Here is an 18682-nt window from a genome sequence, read left to right on the forward strand (position 1 = left end):
AAAAGCATTGTTCTGGCAACTCCTGCAGCCAACCTGATGCCAAATGTATCGGTTCACCGTTCCTTTGGATGACAACAGGAAGGCCGAGAGGGAAGCCCTGATGCCTGGGAAACTCAAGGCTTCCATAAAACTTGCTCAGGCTTTTTGCGGCCTGGAGAGGCTCACCAGCCACAGCAGACGCTGTGCAAAGAACACCTAACCTCCAGACACAAGAAATCTATGGTCTTTCGAGACTGTGATGCCAATGTATGTTTATTGACGTCCTCCGAACATAATTACACTGAAGTAAATGACCATTTGCTACAAGCACTCCTTGCTGACATTTTTGGTAGCCTTCACTTTCTCCATGCCAACACGTCCAACATTACCTTGGATTTACGGGTTGAGAAATGCAGCAATAACTTGGGCATTTTTATAGAAGATTGAAAGAAACCGCTCCAGTTGAGAAACACATTTAATATGCAGTGAACTCTGTCCAGTCAAAGACTAGAATAGAAAAACTGTTCAGTAGAGTTGATCCAAGTCAATTCAGTGCATTTGCAGAATGTCTGTCTTCCTACGAATGTTTCATCCACTCCCAGTGGCATATTTGGCCTAATAGTGTGTAATTAATCTTTGCTAGTAACATTTACTAGTCAGCAAGTGCCATGCACTAGTGGCCTCTTAACCTTGACTGTGGCATTGAAATCTCCACCATTAGTTTGTCTTCATCGGTAAACTGTCGTCGTCCAAATAGTATGCAACAATGCCAAATAGTTGCGGGTAAAACATTATTAGCAAGATTCAGTCATTCTCCCAGTGCACCGAATTGCCTTACTAGTGTGAACAAAGGGCATATTAGTATTAGACCTAAAGACAGTTGTCAAGAAAACTTAACAAAAGCTCCAACAGCTTTCCATTTTTGTAAGAGATTTGTGAAAACAACACAAATGCAGATTTATGGTTCAGTCAAGCAGTTTAAGAACAGAACAGAACAAAAACAAAGCAAAACAAAAACAAAGCAAAACAAAACAAAACAAAACAAAACAAAACAAAACAAAACAAAACAAAACAAAACAAAAAGTGATGTGCGCCTCAGCCGTCAGATTTGTATCCATGAAAGCGAGCCAGTGATTTATGTTTTAAGAATGCTGCGATTGATGATGACCGTTTGACCTTGGTGCCCAAGATGGTTCTGGGCCTCTCGCCCTGGGAGGCGAAGGACAGGTGTCGATGGCGTCTGCGCTGATGCGGCTTCTGTTTACCTCGACCTTCCGCCGCGAGGGAACTTGCCCCTCCTCTCTCGACTTTACGGGTGGGCGCTCCTCCCAGCAATTGGAAGACGTCGTAGGGCACGCTCCGGTTCAGGTACTGCCAGGGCCTCTTCCCGGCCGTGTCCCTCAGCTTCACGTCGGCGTCAAATTTGTTGACCAGTAGGCGAATCATGTTCTTGTTGCCCTGGATGGCTGCAATGTGAAGTGGCGTTTGGCCACATGATGACCTGGCATTAATGTCAAACGCCAAACCGGCCTTTTGGACACCATACCTTCAACCACAAGTAGAAGGAAGAAAGCTTTTCGTTAGTTAATCAAAACTACTATTATGACTAAAGTGCAGGAGCTGGCACTTGCTAAAGCACCACCACATGGTTTTATTGAATTTACTTTATGTTCTCACTGTAAACATTTGTGTGTCCACTAGCAGAGTCATAACAAGGTTGCACACAAGAGGTACCAGAGTGTGTTGAGAACTCGATGGTCGCCGTGTTTGGCGATCCAGTGCAGTATGGTGAAACCAGAGATGAAGTCTCGTCTGTTGAGAAGAGTGCAGTCCTCCCGGAACAGCGAGTAGATGTCTGGCCAAGCTCCCGACGCCCCTTTCACCAGCCAAGCGTGTTCTCTGGGCTCTAGTGGAACCAAAGACTGGAGACAAAAACAAATGTCAGGGAGCAGAATAAGACAACAGAACAAACTTCAACGTATGACAAAGTGTACAGCATTGTTCTTTAAATCCAGTTTCAGCAGCCATAGTCTAAAAATTACTACACTCGTTTCCAATTTGTCGGGAATGCCTGTCCCTTGATTAGCTGAGACATGATGTGCTGATTTTAAACAAGTCCACAAAATGGGCTGCTTTTAAACACGTAGTATGTTCTCTGCTTGAAGCCTCAAATAAATCCACAAAATGTGCTGCTTTTAAACACGCACACACACCCAATCCCCCTACACACATGCATGAACAGGAAATTAATCTATTAATTTATGTTTGTGGCTTTTCTACACTGTCCATTTGAAATGATATCCTGTTTTAGATCCAACGGATGGATTATTCATTAATTGTTTTAACTAGTTTCATCGAACAATTACCAAATAATTGAAAAATTATTTAGGATAATTGTTAGTTGCAGCCTTCATTTTTTGTAATTGTTGCGCAACTGGTAGTACAGCGATTCTAAGTTGGTAATACAAGAGTTCACGCATTCTGTTCCGTACCCTAACTGCACCAGCAGTTGTCATGGTAACCAAAGCCATGCCCTGAAATTGCAATTTGAATTTGAGAAGAAGCGTATCCCCTCAACAGTGTGACTTGAACCAGAATGCATGTGACAAATTTCCCCATAAGAATGTAACAACTTTGGTTCGTAGTCTCAGCCTTTGCAATTATTTTTTTTCTTCTGAGCCGTTTTCATATGGTTGCAGTTTTTGCAGTTTCTTACCTGCCTACAGGGGCTTTCGTGATGCGCACCAGCCTTTTCTTTGGCTTCCGTCCTCTCGGCCAAGTCAGCCAGGCTGTTGCAGCGAGATGGCGTGGAACAAGTCGACAGCGAGGAGGATGACAGGTTGTAGTGGAGGCTCAGCGAGGACGAGATCCGGTGGAGCCGCTTCCTCCTCGCTGCTTCATTCCCTGCTACTCTGCCTTCAGCCGCCGCCGCCTCCTCCTCCTGCAGTAGCTCGTTGAGGTCGGCACCCATGCTGCGGCACATCCGGCCCCTCAGACTATTGCTGATGCGCCCGGCGAGTGTCGGACGTGGCGCAGGTGACGAAGCGGAGCAGTCGCTTGATTCGTGGTCGTCGTAGAGATCACCTTGACATTCCGACCATTTTTTATGATACACCACATTCAAGACATTTGCTTTTCAAGTGAAATTGGAGGACCTTTACAGCAGACCCTATTTAAACTTCTGTAAATAGCAACAACGTACCTGAGGAGTGACGCCATGGAACGCCTCTGGGCACATACTGTTGCTGGTCAAGACAGTCAGAGGAGCGATGGAATGATGCCACATGGGTGACAAATGCCCGTTTGTCTAGGATATTGCCCTTCGAGTCATGCCACGGTGCTGTGACCTTGAGTTCAGTGTGATGCGTCTTGGAGGCTTGCTTTGCTTCAGAAATTTGCTGGAGGACCTCCTGCGTTTGAAAGGCACCCGCAGAAGCACCTGAGAAAACAAGGGGGGCGGGGGCGTGTTCAAAATCATTTATTTTGTTGAAGGACTAAATAAACAAATAATCATCTAATGAGTCACCAGAATTTTTTTCTGGAATTGGCATCAGCCTCAAAAATCTATATTGAGTGGGCCACAAAAGGAAGAAGAACGAGAAGAAGAAGAAGGAGGAGAATTTAAATGAGTTTTTTTTAAGAGCTTTACCAAAACAGCAACTAAAAGCGCTGTAACTGTAACAAAATGTTCTCTTACTAGCACCCAGATAAATAAAAATAAATTTGTTGCAGCAGGAAAAAGCGCTCCTCACAAGCATTTCTAAAAAACAGGACATTGTTTTATATTAGCAGTGAGGAAAATGTACAAACATGAATTCATTAGCATCTAATTACGGGTTTGGCCCATCCCCAAATGGGCAAAGAAATTCATTATTGTTTTCAAAAGTAAAAGAGATGTTGCAAACGATTGCAAATGTCTTCTTTAGAGAAAAGAAAAACTGTGTCCTTCAATGGAAAACTACAGACATCTGACAATATTTTCTGTTGAGAGGCTGAAATGCCAAGGATTCAGATATTTTTTAATTTAATCATGTCTAATCAACTAACTAGTTATCAAAAACCATTACAGATTACCGTATTTTCCGCCCTATAAGGCGCACCTAAAAACCTAAATTTTTCTCAAAAACCAACAGTGCGCCTTATAGCCCAGTGCGCCTTATATATGGACCAAATTCCTAAATTTAAACTGGCCCAAAGCATTGTGTCATGAAATCAATCATAAGTGGCCCGCTGAAGACTATGAATCATGACTTAAAAAGACTATGGATCATTATTTTATGATTATAAAGTAATTTGTTTCTGTCTGAAGTTGAAATAAAAAAGATAAAATGGAGAATGATTTGATTTGGATTAAAAATCTGACATGATGCATTAATGGTGCACCTTATAGTCCGGTGCGCCTTATATAAGGATAAAGTTTTAAAATGGGCCATTCATTGAAGGTGCGCCTTATAGTCCGGTGCGCCTTATAGGCCGGAAAATACGGTAATTGGATGATTGATTAGTTGTTGATTAAATGATTAATTGTTGCATCCCTATCAGGATGAATTAAAACACTTAAAATCTTTCATTTAAAAGATGTATGTCAACAGTATTGTACTCAGAAATGGAGATACAACCAAACTGTACTGTATTAAAAAATGTTTTAAGTAACTAACATGATACATTTTTAACACTTAATCCATTGATTGTTTCTGTACTAGTCAGAGTCAGATTTATTGTCAATTCCTTCATGCCAAGGTACCAGACTGAGAATAACTGACCAACCTTGGACTAAAAATCCTTCGGTTTACGGATTGATTGATGACCAAAAATAATTAATTTGCCTTTCAAGTCCATGAATATGGTTTGTACTGTCCATCTGACTATAGACAGTTAAACACCAACAAAATTCAAAAGCTCCACAGTGGGTCACAATCTTCTTTACCATGTGACATTCTTTGTTTGGTGGGTGCGATTTTCTAATGTAAAATAAGTGCTTGGGTACATGGGCACAGCAGTTGGGAATCACTACACCAAACAAATTAGGTGCAGCCTTACCTGCTAATAACATGTCAGTGCTGCTGTTCCACCCTGATGTTCTGGCGGCCCACTCGCGGCCGGAGAAGCCAGCATCAGACGGGTAGGAGAAGATGCTGTCGTGGCTGCTCGACAACCACGTCCTTTCATTATGACGCCAATCATGTTCGTGCTCCAAGAGACGCCTATAGCGTCTCTCCTCATCTTCAGCTCGGTCTGGCGACGGCATGGAATGTTCGGCGGGCAGAGTAAGCCGGATGGGTGATACAGGAACCACATTTGGACCCACCTTTGGTCCTCTAGGCTGCAGCTCTGATTCCAAATGGGGCACTTGCCCCTCAGCTATGTTCTTTACCGAAATTTTTGGAAAAACCCACTCTGTTGATGATGAAGCAATGGGCTGGCTTGAGCTGTACTCGGCAAGGGGTTCAAGGTGACCTCTGAGAGGTCTAACTTCTCCAGATGTGCTCATCGTCACATTGAGCCCTTCATCATCATCCTCTTCCTCATCATCATAGGAGACTGCAGTTTTGTAGCTCTGCCTGTGTCTGGTGCGGCGTTGCTGAGCATGATGGGGATGACCCCCCTCTTTGCTTTTTGGGGTTCCAGAAGGTGGCACCTGCTGGCTGATTGCTCCGCGTTTCACCGCCGCTTGGGGATGGCGCTGTCTCGTAGCGCTACTTTGGGGGCTCGGATGGGTTTTGGCTGAGATTTGATCGTGGCTCACCGCTGGAGCGGCTTCATCTCTACTAAACTCCCTTGCTTCCGGTGTCAGGTTCAAATTTGTTTCTACACGGTTGTTGTTGTTGTTCAGTATGAGACCAGCCACCGGTAGGACATTTTTCAAGTTAGATTCTCTTGGCGGAGCGGGTGCTACCTCCTTTAAGGGCAATGACTTCTGCAAAAGTTTTTCTTTGCTCCAACCCGGGTTCAAGGGTGACGGCTCAGCGGTCCTCTGGACGGGCGTCCCAGAACCACCGCTTGGTCCCGAACCTCGAAATTTCTTCCTGAGAACAACATGAGAGACGCCGTGCTCTTGCTTGACGGTAGCCACGGAGTTGACGAACTTCTTGAAGAGTTCGCGATTCCGAACTTGATCCGCATGGTCCCGGAGGAAGCCTCGAAAGTGTTGAAGTAGGTCGGAATTTTTCACCGAGCCTCCTCTGCTCTGGAGAAAATGTAAAACAGAGTCTTGAGTGAAATCCGTGTTCATTCTGGTTTCAGTCGTTTGTTCCCTGTTGGTTCCGAAGGTCGGGAGTTGGTTGAGAAATGAAGCCTCGCCCACTTCAGGTATTTAACCCTTTTCTCGCTCGCGGCATTCTTGCAGGTGAACCGGAGACATTACATACAAACTTGATGATCATTCTTCATTTTAAAGACGGGTTCATTCCGAATAATTTTAAAGAGTCTAAGGGTGTATCTAACCAAACCAGAAAAGTCTTTTAGTCCGCTTGTTTGGTCCGGACCAGAAGCGGACTTGATTTTGTTTGTTTGGTGCGTTTTGCAAGTGGTCTACACATCCACGCTTGTGACGATCTGTGCTCCCATTGGACAGCACTGACCGGGGCGGCACAAAGAGCACGGATCCGGAAACGGAGGAAAACATGCGAGTACTCCCCGCTGCGTTCCTTCTCTTTACATTTACATTTTTGCTGTTTGTATTCACACCTGAAGCGAACCGGGTCTCGGTCCGTTTCTTTAATCCGCACCAGGATTTGTTTGCGTGGATTCACACCTGCACAAATGGTCTGGATCAGCCTTCTAACCGAACCCTGGTCCAGTTTAAAGCGGATCAAACAGTCAGGTCTGAATACACCCTCCGTTGTGATCATTTTAAAGTAAATACAAGTGACGGATTCTAGGGCCCAGAACTTTCGCTCGCCCGCTTTCTCTCTCTCTCCATCTTCTGTAATGCTTGTCCCCACGGGAGTTGCGGGCGTGCTGAAGCCTATCCCAGCAGTCATCGGGCCTCTTTGGGAAGTGGGAGAAAACCGGAGTGCCCGGAGAAAACCCACACAGGCACGGGGAGAACATGCAAACTCCACACAGGGAGGGCCAGAGCTGGAATCCCCCACACCTTCTGAACTGTGAAGCGGACGTGCTAACCAGAGACCCACCGTAGAGTTAATGTATTGACTCCTATTAGTGAATCACAGACTACCCCTAATGACATTTATAAAATATATTTATTTAACAAAAACAGGATAGAAAAACATCAGGAGCCATTTTCCAATCATCTGACTTTTTTTTTTTTTATAGCTCCGCAAGTCAACCAGCAAAACATATGGGATAATCTGTTGTGCCTATGATGAATAAATCAAAAAGTGATTGTGAATGTGGTTTTATGCGTGATATATGGAAATTAGGAAAAAACGAGTTTGTTAAATGTGCTCTCCAAACTAGAAAACACGTCAAATTTGTCAGTGGAGGATAAACAATGGTCTTTAGATAGACACTTCAAGATGAATAACGTGTACTCAAGTTGTTAAAAGTATTTATAAAACAAAACAAAACCTGCACTGCTGCCTCAATAAAGAATGTAACATGTTTAATTTGTATTTGACATTCAATGTCGTGCGGTTGTCTGATTGGATGAACCTCTAAAAAGTACAGTTATAATGTGTGTTGTGCATTGTCACCAGTGGATAACCAACACATAAATGGCCCAAAATTTCCATGTGCAGCTTCCATTTTTTGACAGCCATTAAAAAAAGTCATGTTATATAATGAGACACCTTTCTGGATTCCTATTGGAATCATAAATCCAGTTTAAGGCATTGTAAAATCCAGATGCATTACTAGGCAAATTTACAGCCGTAATCTATACGTAATTATGTTCCAATGGTCTTATTTTGTAATTTAAATGATCAAAAACAACATTGAGCATTGCACCCCATCCAAATCTTTGGACTCTTCCTCCTTTGACATCAAAAACAATTGTAGTGGCAATTTGTTATTATTATTTTGTCTTTGGCCACCAGCAAACACACTTTTCTATTTGAGCAAAATTGAACTTGCCGAAATTGAGAGCACCATTGGTGCCTTCTTAATGGCAAAGCTGCAGGACAGGACCTTTTATTGTTTTCTCACTGTATTCCTGTTATTTCCTCTAACAGTCCATTCTTCTCTGTTATGTCCTGAATATTCTTGGAAGAAAATGAAAGAACTTTTCAGATAGACATTTCATCTGTCAAGCGCTGCAGTCCTATCTCGAAAAATGACTACATCTTTCAAACGCCTCAAATAAACTTGTCAAGTATTTCTAGAAAAGTTGGAGGAAGGAATAGAAGAGAACGACCCTTCATTAAACCCGAATGATCTTGCAAGATTTCAACAATAACCTTTCTTAAACGCTTAGTGAACTTTAAAACAACAGCTAAGAGTGGCAGCGGTTGGGTAAATTTAAAACTTAAGGCAGATGGTATATTACTTCTCTTGTAAAAGTTTCAGTCGGGCGCAAATAAAACGAGGCACATGTTTGCAGATTCACGTGCGACATCCTGCGTGCATAGATTCAGTGGGACTGGGCCCACTCTTGCATCCGTACTCCCCCAATTGTAGGTTTTCACATAGTTTCTGCACAGCTGCTTGTTGCTGGTTCATGACCTCACAGCGATGTCACGGTGGTGGACCTGCCAGAGTGGGTGTGGCCAGGAATCGGCTGCGGGCAGGGAAAGGAGCAGGAAACGGGGTTCGAGGACACACGGAAAGATCCTCTTGACCAATCACGAGCCGCCGCCAACTCTGGCGGGAGGGTCTCTGCCAGCCTCGTCAGCTGCTCCTCTCGCTGACGTATGAGATCATCGAGGTTCCGTTGGCGAATCAGTAGGGAGGGTTTGGTGCTAACAAAGTGTAGGTAGTCTTGGAGCTGGGCATCGGTGAGGTAGCCTCGCAAGATGGCGTGAACAACGCGCTGCCGCCGGTCCAGGTTTTGCTTCAGTTCCCAGGCATCCTCTGTTTGACTGAGGAGCTGAGAGCGTTTGTGGTTGAGGGAGTCCTGCGGGGACAAAAATGCTTACAATATTTCAGGACTAATATGAAAAGGTGTGCAAAGTTTTCTCACCCGCTCCTCTGAAATGTCCTCCTTTGTGAGCTCTTGTTGCAAAACAAACAGAGACTTATCAATTCTCCATAGCCGGCTACATAGTGACAATAGCAGGTTCACAATTTTTTCAAGATCACCTGCAAAACAAAAAAAAGGTTGCTTTTACTAAAGGGTTAGCCAGAGCCTTGACTATTTGAGCTATATTTTCCCCGAATGTTGTACCAATGAACATGTTGTACTTGTCCCTCTCGTTTATCTTGCATAGTTTGTGCACCAGAGAGCCAATGCTGGCCCCGAGTGCCTGGTGATGCTTTTGCTCCTCGCACAGAGCATCCTTTTCTTGACGCATAGCCACCACACTACACCTCAGAGCCTCGCAGAGCTCCACCTAACAGAGAGGTCAGGAGAAACACCAGGCAAAGATCACATTTCTGAATAAGCATAGCTACAAAAAGCATACCATCTTGATGTGCCAATTATACAGTAGAAACTCCCTATTATGGATTCATTGGGCATATTCATCAAAACACATCATACTTGGTGGTTCATTTTTTTGTGGCCTAAAAATGCCCAGTAACCCACTGCACCCGGTGGCTCGAGCCACAATGTTAGTGTGCTTCATTTTTTTTTATCTTATCTTTTATCATTCTTCACTAGGGCGGGGCACTGTTTAGCACGTCATTATTCGGAGGATACAAGTTCAAGTCCACCTCCGGCCCTCCCTGTGTGGCGTTTGCATGTTCTCCCTGTGCCTACGTGGGTTTTCTCCGGGCACTCCGGTTTCCTCCCACATCCCAAAACCATGAATGGTTGGCTGATTGAGCACTCCAAATTGCCCCTGGGTGTGAGTGCGGATGGTTGTTAGTCTCAGTGTGCCCTGCCTTTGGTTGGCAACCGGTTCAGGGTGTCCGATGACTGCTGGGATTGGCTCCAGCACACCCGCAACCCCCACGGGTACAGAAAATGGATGGATGGATGGATCCTATCATGCGATGTAATGGCGATGCTAAACTCACGGTCCATGCTTTCCATGACATTTGCAGGGACTGTCTCCCCCTGCTAACATGGCCGCTATTTAGTATGTCATGCTTTCTCTTTTCTTTCATTACCTTGCTGCTGTTGAGGTCCTTCTCCTCCATCTCAGTCCTTTCATCGACTGCTGCATTGAGAACATTCTCACTCCTGTACAGGGGGCAATGCAAACATGTAATGGCCACAAACAAGCTAAACATTGAAAAGTGAGCAAGGTCTGAAGGTCAAACAACGTTTAAAGAAAAATGAATACCTATCATTTAGTGGGCTACCCTTGGCTTGCCAAGGCACTTTACCATCCAGTCTGCTGTTTTGAAAGATCTCCTCCACAAGGTCTACAGGTGATTTACCCTCCCATGTTTCTAGGATATGTGTCAGAGAGCGATCCTTCACTAGCTATGGAAACAGAGTGAGAACAGAAGAATTATCGTTGTCTACAACGGCTGCTGAGTACAATGAATAGATAAGTACTGTAGGTTAAACGAGGGCAAAAGTCACATGGTAAGTCCAAAACAACACATGGGACTTACCATGTGAGCACACATGTTAAGTGTGTGCTCACATGGTTAAGTCTCACTCACTTACACTTTCGCACCGTCACTCACTCACACACACACCTTACGTCATATGTGAGAATCGAACTCACGGTGTGTATGTCAGATTATAGATATTTCTGTGACCTCTGAGGTGTGTTTCTGTCATCAACAGAAGAGGACCAAAGATTATGTCTACAAATGGTACTAATTAATTTCACAATATGTCATCTGATGTATAGCTACAATGACAACAATACGATGGGCTTGATGAGAAGTTATCAAAAAGACATAAAAAAGCAAAAAAAACAATACGCAATATCCATTTTGGGATGGACCACTTGACTACGGGTACCCACCAGCTGCTTTGCCAGCGTTTCCACTTGTAGCTCCTCCACTGTCTTTTCCCTCTTGAGCAGTGGCTGGTACTCAAGGTTAAGCGTGTCATCAAGCTGTAGGTTGCTAGAAGAGGTGGACGTGAGAGTGGACGATCGTGGCCTTGAGGATGGCACAACAAGGCTGGCGGAGAGTGGAAAGAATGTTTACGATCTCGACTGATACATCTTTCATTTCATACACGTGGAAAACCAACCTTCCCGCAATCTGCAAAGAGTTTTTCTTGTCCAACTCAAGGGGAGGAGTGTGAGGCAAAGGGAAGTCTCCCATGATATTCGTCTCGATTGAACGAGAAGGTGATGGAGGTGCAGGATTTAGAAGGAATACCTCATCCATGTCCTCGTGAAATAGTCCTGTGGATGTTACTGATATTTGTTTTTGGTCAGTGGAGCTGTTGAGGCTCATCGGTGAGGGAAGGTTCTGAAGGAGGGACTGATGAGAGGGTGTGGAAGGACGTGATTCGACATTCCCACTGTGTTTCTTGTCTGGTGTGGAAGCAAATTGGAATTGAAGCAGCGGCGATGTGGTCACTGAAGACACCGGTTTGATGTTTTCTTCATAACGCCCTCCATTTCTCTCTAATCTAAATGTTCGCTCTCCGTGAATGCCATTCGTACTAGTGTTGTGTGATATGCTAGCATCACTCAAACTGTGCCTCGCCGGTTTGTCCATCGCAAAGGTGTCAAGGTGGCCGTCGAGGCTGACAGCGCCGCCAAAACTTTCAGCAATGTTGTTGTGGGGGGTTCCCGGGAAGGTGATGTCATCCAGATTGGCTTGACTTTGACCCTTGCTAGACTGCCAGTCAGGGCTATCTCTGTCCTGAGATCCAGACACGGAGGAGAGGGGACAAGGCAGACCAACTGAGGCTGCTAGAGAGGACATGCTATGGGCTCGCTGACGCTCACTGTTCCTCTGACGTTGCTGTCTGTCCCTCAGTGGGACAGGGGAGTGGGAGTAGGCTGTACCTAGAAAGGAGAGAGACAAAGATGGATAAAAGAGATGGCACAGTTCATATCACACTGGTGAATTAAGTATTACCGTGATTTTTCTTGGCTCTCCCTGTTCTGTACGCCTCGATGGGTTAAAGTCGACTTCCGATTTTGACAACGTCTCACTTTGTACTCACTTGCCAGGATTTTGACAAAGTCTCACTTTGTACTCACTTGTCAGGATTTTACCTTCAGCCACAATGCAATGTGGCAATCTGGCTAAAGACACAGTGTCTAGATTTATATGTTTCAACGCCATCTAGTGGTGGACTATTAGAATGCTACAACCCAAGTTCAAAGCGCGTGCTTGAAACAGTCCGCACTTGGCAAGCCTACCACCAAGTTCTTCAGCAGAGGTGCTAGCAAACCACTTCTAGTATTTACTCAAGTGAAAAATTAAGTGCATTGTGTTTGTTACACATGCTGTGTGGGATATTATCGGGTGATTTTTCTCTTCGATGTGCCAAGCATTTAGATTTTTGCACGCAAAGCGGACACCGTAACTCTAACCAACTTCCAACTTAATCAGAAATTTCAAAATTCGTCACTCCGTGTTGGTGGCACATTCAATTGTCTGAGGAAGTGTGACAGCTGTGTAGTACATTAAAAAAAAAAAAAAAACAGTCTGAGAAAACTTAATAGTAATAATAATAATAATAATAGTACACAACAGAATTGTGGTGAGCTGTTGCGCAACACTGTGAAATAAACTGCCGGCCATTTGTGATTGAGGCACCTCAATTTTGAATTGCCACATTTTACTGAGAGTAATTTCAACTGTGTGTGGGTTTTCACCCCAAGTGAGTGTAAGCGCATTTTGAAAAGGGTTAGCAATTTTGTGGTGTCTTGTTTTGCTCATGAACAACCCATTGTCATCTTCAATTTCTACTATCAGAGTTTAGCTTGCAGCAAAGATGTGTCCATTGTTTTTATTTTTTGCCCACAAACACTATATAAGTTCATAAAAAAAGGAAAATATTTTATGAGCTGTGAAGTTTTAGTGTGACGTTATCAAAATAGCTAGTCAGCATAACTTTTGTACTTAGGTATATTTCAGACTGTACTGTACCTTTTTTACTTTTTACCTAAAAACCACTTACTTTAACTTTATTGTTTTAAACTATTATTTCTACTTTTACATACCCATAAGTGTGGACTGCGAGTGCACACATTTCAACAGTTCAGCATACTCACCTAGAGAAGACCCAGCATGTGAGGCGAGGCCCTCTAGTGGCTTGTTGTCTCCAATGCTATGCAACGTAATGGGAAATTGTCAATACAATATACAAATGCATGGTCACATGGGTCAAACATTTGACTTCCTTTTGTATGTTTTTATCAGTTGAATATTGTAGCCATCTCTCTGACTAAACCCACATTCGTGCTACATTGCTGCTAAATGTTCTTGCGTGTTTACATCAATCTCTGATTGACTGCAATTGTAAACTATTCGTCTTCTGTATAAGCTTTCCCACCGTCATTCAAAATTCTCCTATTTGGTTCTGTTTACAAAGAAACAATACATTCATGAGCTTAGTACGGCAATACAAATCTGATCTGACATCCAACCACACAAACACTAAGACACACACACACTTGCGCCACACAAGTACGCACGCACACGCGCACGAGCACACACACCGCACACACTACTGAATTCCTTAAGTGACCCCTGCCCTTCACATTTTAAGCGTAAACATATCCAATAGCTTTGGCTTAATAAATCTCAGTGCACTGAAGTTGTTTATTTTTTCAATGTCAGTGCCAGGGATTTTTGTTCTTCCTGAAATTCCTCTGTGTAAAAAGCATCTTCCTCTTTCCCGTACCGTTACACTTTTCTCAACTCATTCCTTTCGTCTTGCCCTAGCCTCGGGCTCTAATGTTTCATTTTTTTTTAATTGTTTTTTGTTTTTCCAACTATAAATTCTCATTGCATCAAGTTTCTCCTCCCCCGTATTGTTTTGTGTCCATTTTCTTCTACCTTTTTGGTCTTTCAACTGTCCTGTCAATCTTTTTACCCTAGCATCATATTCTGTCACATGGACAACACAAGTTCATGTTTAACTGACCCTTTACGAGTAATAGGTTTGTAATGAAAGTAATAGCGACTCCGTTTACCATTTAGCTCACTGATATTCTGTTAGATTTTTGCATAATTTGCGGGAGGCGAAATCAGATTAATCACAGAAATCTAACTGCACAAAATAGATGAGATGGAGGCAGAGACAAAGCTACAGTATATGTGTAAACTACTAGGCTAGTCTGACAATGGAAGACGATGATATGCGTACAGTACCTGCCCTCAGTTTTAGTCCAGCGTTCAGGCTCAGACACAAAGGCATCAAACATCTTCACTTGATCTGATGCAGATTCCTGAAACACACACATTTATTGTGTATTATAATTGTATTAAGGATCTTTTCATGCAGCCAACCTGTTACCATCTCCAACCCAAGCAATCACATTACAGATGAATTGTTAATAGATGAAAATTCAAAATATTAAATCTGTGGCTACAATTGCTCTGTTGTCATTGTTACTTATAAACATTTTATTGTTTCAGCATTTCTAAATAATCTCACTTGACATGGAAATGATTGATAATTGTAAACCCAAAGTAGGCCAATGTAAATGGTCAATCAGTTATGATGTTATGATGTTAGTAACTCACTAGGGTGTTCATGCAAAAAACAAACAATAGTACTCTAATGCTTTTCCACAATTACATTGACAATTTACTTTTTTTTTTTTTATCTGTGAAATATAACATAGGTACCCGCAACCATTCATACCCTCTCAAACACATACTGGCTCTGCTTTCACCAGAAAATACAAATGATCAATCTACTTTTGCATACAAATGTATGCAAATACTTACTGTACATCAGTGCTTCTCAATTATTTTCTGTTACGCCCCCCCCCCTAGCAAGAAGAAAACTATTCGCGCCCCCCCCCTCCCCACCGTGACTATCCTAACTTGTCTTGTAAGTCGTAAAATGTTGCACTGTCGCAAACGTCACAGAAGTAACAATGAGAGCGCCACTGCCCCCTGCTGTGAAGATGCGCAATTACACTTTATTCTAGTACTGCCAAAAAAAAGCCTGTTCCCCAGGGTCACACGCGCCCCCCCAGGTATAGCACTGCGCCCCCCAAGGGGGGCGCGCCCCACTATTTGAGAAGCACTGCTGTACATACAAAGATACTGGTACTATTTTTTATTTTTTTTAAACGTATATTGTCAGTTGCCTCTATAACAACTGCAAGCAAAATAGTGCATAGTTTTTTGCATATATGTAAGCCTCCTTACATGGACTGAGATGGATAGGGTGTCTTGTACAAATCGGTGGAAGTAGCAGTGTCAATTTAGTGTTATACAGCTTATTGTTTTTTATTTAACGAAAAGTAAAATATTATTCTGCGGAGAACCTTGAAGTGAAAAGAGTGTCGCTGTGTGTCTGCCTCAAATGTAAGTTGTTTATGCGACACTGGTCCCACTGATAAGGTAAACAGATGAAAGAGAAGTTAGTCTTTTGCTGCCTTTCATTTAGGACTCTAAGGATGTCATATGTATATGTGTGTGCTTGAGTTTTATCTTTCCTATCTGCCACATCAAACAGCGCCCAGCCACCATCTCCAGCTCTCCGGCACCATACAGGAAACATTGAGGATTTTAGCGATTTCCTGTGCGACTCAGAACAAAATGTCCCTGAAGCCAAATGAGTTCTTGATCCTTCATCATGTAACAAAAGCACTTGAGGGTTTAATCATGACATCATTGTCAATGTTTATGTCAATGCTGATGAAATTGTGAAAGGAACAAACTGACAAGCCTGAGAGAGCGCTAGTTACGTGCATGATTCGCAAGTTGCAAAATTGCAGATAGGTCTAATTGGCATATTATGGATGAGACAGTCAAATTATTTGTCTCGTCACCTGTCTTGCGTTTATAAATATTTTCTTCTCTTAGGGATTTGCCACATGAAACTTACATTCATTGTTTCCTCACCCAGTCAGAAGATAGTTTCACTATGTATGTAACAGAAGCTCAGTGCTAATAGAGCTCCGGACGTCACGTGATTAATCCTGTCTACTCAAACACATTGGCAGTAAAGTGGCGAAAAATGTATGTCCGTCAACCTTCTCCAACCATCCATTCTATTCTCCAACCATCCATTCTATCTATCCATCCATTAGCCACCACTTGGGTTGCTGGAGCAGCAGCTTCGGCAGAGAGTCCCAAACTTCCCTCTGCCCGGCGACTTTGTCCAGCTCTCCAAGGCTTTCCCAGCCCAGCCAGGAGACAATATCTCCAATGTGTCCAGGGTCGTGGCCCAGAACACTTCACTAGGCATCCAGGAGGCGTCCTAATTAGATGCCCTAGCGACCTCATCTAGCTTCTCTCAACATGGAGGAGCAGCGGCTCAACTTCGAGTACCTCCCGGATGACCGAGCTTCTTGTCCTATCTCTAAGGGTGTTTTCAGACCTGAATTTTGGTCCACTTTAAAAGGACCAGGGTTCGATTCTCACGCTGGTCCGCCACCAACAAAAATCTGTGTTACATTAGCTTCTATATTAAAATTGGTTATATTACAACAAAAGACATTGTGAAATTGCTATACAAATAAAGTCATATTCCTATATATGTATATATATGTGTATATATATATGGAGAGTCAAGTAATTGAATAAAATTAAATATTTTTTAAATTGTATTTCTTTTTTTAAGAAAAGTGACAGTTTTCTAAAAAGCTTTTAGACAGTAGAAGAAATAAACTATTTTAAGTGATTGTGATTCAAATCCAAAAGAATCAACATGACTTTGTTCACGGTTTTAGACTAGCTCTAAAAATATTGTGACAATAAGAACAAAGTCACTTTTATAGATGCTCTGCTGTTCTGGCAGCAGCTGAGTGGCTATCACAGTTGAGGTGTCTCGACTTGACTGTGTATTTTATGTTGGTGAAAAATGAACAATCAAGGTTCTCCGGTTGAACTGCATGCTCTGATTTCTATCGGACAACAAACACACCACAGCCGTCATAGTGTCAAGTTAGCGGAAGCACACAGCAACACACACATAGACTGAACATGTGCCGTTGAAATACAATCAGACCGACACAACGTGAAATCTCAAGATTCTCCGATTCGCCACGCATGCGCAATTAGCAAGTCGCTGACCAGGCAATCCTGCTTACAATGCGCTCCGTAATTAATATTGGACAATTTCCCACAGCACAGCTGAACATCTCTCACGGCACATCATTGTGCCGTGCCAGAAACATTGCTTTATACAACTCAGTTCTACAATGTTCAATACAAAAAGCTTTGCCTGCCAACCCTTTCATAGTTTTACCAAATACAGTCTCTGAACAATACATTTTTACCATTTTCAAAATGTAATGGCAAAAATGTAATTCCCTCCTTCCTCACAGCAATGTGATATTAGACCAAGTAATCAATCTGCATGATTTAGAGTGCCGGTGTCGTTGCATATTACCTGATTGAGCCCCTCTAGAGTAGGGGATGAGCGGGAGCGGGAGTGGTTTGGGATCCTTTCCTCTGACCGCTCCAAAAGATCTTCAACAGAGGCGGATTTACCAGACCCCAAGATGGATCCGACCATTGCCGGTGCCCCGGTCGCCTGCTTGGACGCTAAACGCTTCTGTCGTGGGCTTGCCGTCTGTTGCATTTCTTTTGACCAAATTGAATTCTGTTTGTTGGAGCTTGCCTCTTGGATGAAATTTTGTGGGAGGTGGGTGATGGACGTGTGACACTCAGGTGCTGGGTCACCACTAAGGAACACAAGGAGCAGAAGTTGCTAATTGCTTTTGTAATAACAATGGCGTGATCAAACATCGCCTGTTAAAAGTGGCTAAACATGTCTCTCTTTTGGTTGTTTTAACTAGCAGACTTGGTTACCGTAAGGATGAGTATGAAGGCGCCCGTGGAGTGGTAACTCTGCCTGGGTAGTACAAGTTAGACTGAAGGCTTCGCAGGTCAGCTCCAGGAGAAGAGAAGTGACGCCTTTGACTCGAAGAAAGGCAGCGATCCAGGCCAGAGTCTTGGAGTGAGAGAAGGCTCGAGGTAGAGGAGAGGCTGATTGTGTCTGCGGGAGGGGATGAGGGAAATTGAGTCCAAGAATCAGGTAAGAAAAATAAAAAAGGAAGTTAGCCGAGTACAGTTATCTCCACTACTGTATTTGTTTTGTCTGACAGAGATGTTTTATTACATGCACAGCAGAAAAAAATGTGTTTCCACTAAACTCAGCAATTGAAGTCATACTTTGCTATGGTTCCCAAAATACAGCTCAAAATGTGAAAAATGCAATAGAAGAGAAAGCAGATGAATACAAACTACTGTATGTTTTAAAGAAACAATGCAGTTTCATTTCAACGTTGATCCACTCACCTGAATGGTAGGTATTGTCAGACTGTAGATAAGCGCTGAAGGGCCTTGGTCCACTCCTATCTCTTCCCTCATCTTTCTTTGCACTTCTCTTCCTCTGCACGTACTGAGCCACAGCATCTTGCTGAAGCTGGCGCAAATCAGGCCTTGATATGGTGTTGTTTGCAAATCCAAGTTCAAACATCTTCCGGCGGTCAGCCACACTGGTCTCTAGCAGAGAGGAAGATCTTGTGTCAGTTTATAAGGATGAGGAACCTGAGATAACTTTTGTGAACATGAGAAC

General features: G+C 43.2%; 2 protein-coding genes and 1 long non-coding RNA gene across 9 annotated transcripts in view; 1 reads left to right on the plus strand and 2 right to left on the minus strand.

Annotated features, from left to right (window-relative positions):
• Window positions 1-225: 225 nt before the first annotated feature.
• On the minus strand, window positions 226-6475 carry LOC133163880 (ankyrin repeat domain-containing protein SOWAHA-like). Its single transcript, XM_061294166.1, has 5 exons — window positions 5020-6475; window positions 3182-3418; window positions 2696-3063; window positions 1714-1901; window positions 226-1525 (listed from the first exon to the last, which is right to left on the minus strand). The coding sequence occupies exons 1-5, from the start codon at window positions 6209-6211 to the stop codon at window positions 1075-1077; spliced, it is 2436 nt and encodes an 811-aa protein (XP_061150150.1). The 5' UTR covers window positions 6212-6475; the 3' UTR covers window positions 226-1074.
• Window positions 5991-16612, plus strand: LOC133163882 (uncharacterized). The gene is made up of 3 exons (XR_009716460.1): window positions 5991-6132; window positions 6223-6288; window positions 16188-16612. It is a non-coding gene; the product is annotated as an uncharacterized LOC133163882 (long non-coding RNA).
• The window catches only part of shroom3 (shroom family member 3), a 57231-nt gene continuing 45714 nt past the window's right edge, over window positions 7166-18682 (minus strand). For 6 of the 7 annotated variants that reach the window (XM_061294162.1, XM_061294159.1, XM_061294161.1 and 3 more), the window contains 12 exons: window positions 18403-18609; window positions 17914-18100; window positions 17492-17786; window positions 14290-14366; window positions 13188-13243; window positions 11201-11969; window positions 10968-11127; window positions 10329-10471; window positions 10153-10225; window positions 9266-9431; window positions 9062-9180; window positions 7166-8995 (listed from right to left, as the gene is read on the minus strand). In XM_061294162.1, the coding sequence (XP_061150146.1) occupies window positions 8606-8995; window positions 9062-9180; window positions 9266-9431; window positions 10153-10225; window positions 10329-10471; window positions 10968-11127; window positions 11201-11969; window positions 13188-13243; window positions 14290-14366; window positions 17492-17786; window positions 17914-18100; window positions 18403-18609 (2642 nt within the window). In that variant the 3' untranslated portion in view covers window positions 7166-8605. The other variant, XM_061294165.1, reaches the window with a different exon arrangement.

Source organism: Syngnathus typhle, linkage group LG12 (assembly GCF_033458585.1).
Source record: "Syngnathus typhle isolate RoL2023-S1 ecotype Sweden linkage group LG12, RoL_Styp_1.0, whole genome shotgun sequence".
Classification (NCBI taxonomy): domain Eukaryota; kingdom Metazoa; phylum Chordata; class Actinopteri; order Syngnathiformes; family Syngnathidae; genus Syngnathus; species Syngnathus typhle.

What these genes read in the sequence shown, in the direction of transcription:
- LOC133163880 (XM_061294166.1), bottom strand. Translation starts at nt 6,211, where the DNA reads ATGAACACGGATTTCACTCAAGACTCTGTTTTACATTTTCTCCAGAGC. An exon ending in CACTGACATGTTATTAGCAG is followed by an intron (nt 3,419 to 5,019) that starts GTAAGGCTGCAC and finishes TTGTTTTCTCAG; the next exon opens with GTGCTTCTGCGGGTGCCTTT. An exon ending in TCCATGGCGTCACTCCTCAG is followed by an intron (nt 3,064 to 3,181) that starts GTACGTTGTTGC and finishes CGGAATGTCAAG; the next exon opens with GTGATCTCTACGACGACCAC.